Source organism: Chrysochloris asiatica, unplaced genomic scaffold, assembly GCF_000296735.1.
Source record: "Chrysochloris asiatica unplaced genomic scaffold, ChrAsi1.0 scaffold00085, whole genome shotgun sequence".
In the NCBI taxonomy this organism is placed as follows: domain Eukaryota; kingdom Metazoa; phylum Chordata; class Mammalia; order Afrosoricida; family Chrysochloridae; genus Chrysochloris; species Chrysochloris asiatica.
In genome coordinates this window covers 4,450,002-4,454,389 of record NW_006408603.1, presented here as the reverse complement: position 1 = coordinate 4,454,389, position 4,388 = coordinate 4,450,002, and the positions used below count along the sequence as shown (strand labels likewise).

General features: G+C 46.1%; 1 protein-coding gene across 1 annotated transcript in view; it reads left to right on the top strand.

The window, feature by feature from the left end:
- WNT2B (wingless-type MMTV integration site family, member 2B) overlaps positions 1-3,642 on the top strand; it is a 17,695-nt gene extending 14,053 nt beyond the window's left edge. The window contains exon 5 of the mRNA XM_006865912.1: positions 3,366-3,642. Coding sequence (XP_006865974.1) covers positions 3,366-3,595 — 230 coding nt within the window. The 3' untranslated portion in view covers positions 3,596-3,642. The remainder of the gene's footprint in view (positions 1-3,365) is intronic.
- Positions 3,643-4,388: the final 746 nt, after the last annotated feature.

The window sequence follows — 4,388 nt, the reverse complement described above, 5'->3', positions numbered from 1 at the left end:
CTTGGATCAACTATCAACACTCATGGAAGCAGCAGTCAAGAAATCAAAGACATATTGCATTAGGCAAATCTGCTGCACAAGACCTTTTTAAAGTGTTGAAGAGCAAAGGTGTCAGCTTGAGAACTAAGGTGTGCCTGACGCAATCCATGCTGTTTTCAATCACCTCATATGCATGCGAAAGCTGGACAGTGAATAAGGAAGACCGTAGAAGAATTGATGCATTTGAGTTACAGTGTTGGAGGAGAATACTGAAAGTGCCATAGTCTGCCAAAAGAACTAACAGGTCTGTGTTGGAAGAAGTGCAGCCTGAGTGCTCCTTGGAGGCCAGATGGCCAAACTTTGTCTCTCATACTTCAGGCATGTTGTCAGGAGGGACCAATCTCTGTAGAAGGATATCATGTTTGGTAAGATGAGGGGTCAGAGAAAAATAAGAAGACCCCCAGCGAGATGAATTAGCAAAGTGGCAGCATCAGTGGGCTCAAGCATGGCAACAATTGTGAGGTTTGCCCAGGACCAGGTAATGTTTCATTCTGTTGTGCATAGGGTCGCTATGAGTCAGTACTGACTCGATGGCACCTAATAACAACAACAGTCAGTCCACATAGCAACAACTGTGCATTTGGTACAGGACCAGGCATTGTTTCATTCTGTTGTGTAAAGGGTTGCTATCAGTCAGTACTGAATCAATGGCAGCTAACAACAACAGACAGCCAAAAGCAGCCCTGGGGGCACTATGGTTAAATGCTTGGTTTCCAGTGTAAAAGTCAGTGGTTTGGGCCTGCTCCACAGTTCTAAGAGAAATGGCAATCTGTTTGTGTAAGGATTCAAGCCAAGAAAACCTTATGGGGCAGTTCTAATCAACTCAACAGCATGTGACAACAGTCAGCCCACATATCTGAGCAGTGGTCTAAGTTTGGTGTGTATCTCATGTACACAGGAATCTACTGTTGTTAGGTGCTGTGGAGTCAGTTCTGACTCATAGGGACCCTGTATAGGGTTTCTGAGGAGCTACTTTTGGGTTTGAGCTGGTAACCTTTTGGTTAGTAGTTCAGTGTTTATCCTACAGTGCCACACCAGGACTCCATCTGTATGTCTATTTGTAGGTATATTTCTAAGTTATAGCTATGTTTTACTATATCAATATGTCTATGGTAAAACACACATGCTAAATAAGTTTATGAAATGAAAAGCAACAATGGAAATTTTAGCATTTTCCATGCTAGAATATGGAAACTACTGCTGTAGCAATCAGTTGATCTCTTCTTCTTGAACTACGAGGCTAATTGCCTTGCCATCACTAAACCAAACCCAAAACCAGCACCGAGTCAATTCAGACTCATAGGACCCTGCAGGGTACAGTAGGACTGCTCCCTAGTGTTTCTGTGAATGCAAGTCTTTACAGGAGCAGACAGTCTCTTCTTTCTTCCACACACTGGCTGGTGGGCTTGAACCAACAATCATGTGATGTGGAGTCCAATGCCTAGCCCACTGTGCCACCAGGAGCCCTTAAAGTTTCTTATTAGTAAGGAAAGGGCTTCCATCCAGAGTCCTGGTGTGGCACTGTAGGATAAGCAGTTGACTGCAATGTGGGTTTGAACCACAAGGTCGGCAGTTCAAATCCACCAGCCACTCCTTGGAAACCCTATACAGTGTTGAACTGACTCGATGGCACTTAACAAACCAAACCAAACAAAAAAGAGTTCCACCCCTGCAAAATTCTATGATGCGGCGATTTGTTGGCAGCTTCTCTTCTTGCTGAAACCAGTTAGAATGAGTTCCTGAGCATTCCCTATGCAGAGGAGTAACATTCCTGCCCTGGAAGAGTTCCGGCTTTAAGGGCTGAGAGCAAGAGAATCCCTTCTCCTTCCTTACGGATATGTCTGCAGTCAGTCATGCTAAGAAGCTCATCTTCTCAATCTAACGGAGGCTATCTATCTGAGAGGGCTCCTGGTGTGGTGCTGTAGGATAAGCACTGGACTGTTAGCCACAAGGTTGGCAGTTCAAAACCAGCAGCCAACTTGAGGAAGAAAGATGAGGCTGTGTGCTCCCATTCAGAGTCACAGTCTTGGAAAGCTCGTGGAGTAGTTCTACCTGTCCTGTAGGTTGGCTCTGAGCCAGAACTGACTCTATGGCAGTGGGCAGTCAGCACATATAGGAATGTAACAATCGCTGGGTGAGGGGTTGCTATTATGTCCGTCTTCATAGGAAAACAATTATGGCCTAGAGAGATGAATTAGCTTACCAAATCACACTGCTAATGAGTAGCAGAGCTGGAATGTGACCCCAGACAATCTGCGATCTGGGCCCATGCTTTTAATAGCTATTCTATAAAATTTCCCTTTGTAGTTGTTGTTAAGTGTTGTTGAGTTGGTTCTGACCCATAGCGATCCTGTGTAGGGTTTCCGAGGAGAAGCTGGTGAGTTTGAACCCTCAACCTTTTGTTTCAAACCGACCTTGCTGTCAAGTGCTTATCCTACAGTGCCACACCAGGATTCCTCCCTTTGTAGTAAAACTTAACAAAACTTATAAACTAAGGGCAGAAATAACAACAAATAGCAAGATCAGAGTGTGGCAAGACTATAAGCTAGGTTGTTTTAAAATTTTTTTATTAGAGAACCATACAAAAGTAGAGAAACCTCACTTCAATGTTTCAAGCAGGGCTTCGAACTGGTTCAAACCGGTTCAGTCATGACCACTGAAGTGAAACAGAAACAGACCCAAATTTTAGAGATTTGAATGATGCAGGATGGTAACTGGGGGGTAGGGGGTGAAAGCTGGAAGACCTGGAATGGAAGACTCAGAAGAGACACATGAGCCCTTTTGGGAGTCTGATTCAGGAGACTGGATTATTGTCAGGACTGTGGAGAACAGCACACATTCAAAGTAGCATGCATGGCCGGCGCCATCTTTGAGCAGGGTGCCACTGTTTCCAACTTGGTTGCTATGCACTATGCACACTGACCTTGTTTTCTAAGAAGATTAACCTTATAGCAGGGTGTTGGCCTTTAATTTTTCCCACTCTGCTTATTCTTTCCGGTTCACCCACATTTTACAAATTTGGGTCTACAATGGTTTCACTTTGGTTGGCCATGCATGAGTGAACTGGGCAGAATGGTTTCAAGACTAGGCTTTGAATAGGCAGGAAGGGAAGTGCAGGTGAAGTTAATGGCCTTTAGGAAGACTTGATGCTAGGGAGAGCCAAGCCTGGTGCAGAGGGTGGTGAGAATATGATCACCAGGGCTCATGTGCATATTTGCAGGAAAAGGAACTCTTGACCGCTTTCTCATGAGGATGTGTGTAAGGAAGTCCAGAGAAGTTGAAGTAAGAGGTAACTTGGTTCTCACTCCCTCTCTTTCCCAACCCAGGTTCCCTAGGCACTGCAGGCCGTGTCTGCAGCAAGACATCTAAAGGGACAGACGGTTGTGAAATCATGTGCTGTGGCCGAGGGTATGACACAACCCGAGTCACCCGTGTCACCCAGTGTGAGTGCAAATTCCACTGGTGCTGTGCTGTGCGGTGCAAGGAGTGCAGGAACACTGTGGATGTCCATACGTGCAAGGCCCCCAAGAAGGCAGAGTGGCTGGACCAGACCTGAACACATGGATACCTCACTAGTCCCTCCACTTCAAACCTTCTAACTCAAAAGCACAAGATCCTTGCATGCACACCTTCCTCCACCCTCGACCCTGGGCTTCCACAGCTTCTACTGAAGGACTTGGGGAGTGGTGCGGAGGGACTCTGGTGCCCTGGCTGGCTCCTTTGTCCTGGGAAGAAGTTGATAGAGGATGTAAGGAACTGAGCGGCTTCCTGATCCCCCTGATTAGAAGGGAGAGTGGATGAAGTAGGGGGTCTTCAGAGTGATATGAGTTGCACTAAAGCACCTGGCCGAGGCTTACTTCCCCTTTTCCTTGCCTTGGCCTCCTGACACTTGTGTGTGTAAGGGGAAGGACACCTGCAAAGAGATGAGTTTTGTTCTTGCCTGGTTAAGGGTAGATGGAACTGAGGTGAAACCACATGTCCCTTCCCTCCAGTCAGTTTGAGTAGTCTGCCTCTTATCCAAAAAGAAACTCTGAGGCTTCAACAGCCTTCCATTATCAAGATCCTGAGACTGCAAGACAGAGCTAGCCATAGTGGACAAGGTTCCATTCGCATGCTCAGATGTTCATAAACTGCAGTGTTTTATAGGGAAAATAATCATATAACTACACAAAAACACATTCTTTGCCAACCCCTCCCTCTCTTTTTCAGCACTGTCTCTTTTGCTCACTTGCTGCCCGTTAAAACGTGTGGTGGCGTGCAGTGGGTCTCAAGCCGAACCAATCTTGAGAACACCCAGGGACACTCCTGGGAGGTAATGATTCAGTAAGTCTGGCTAGACCTTGGGATTT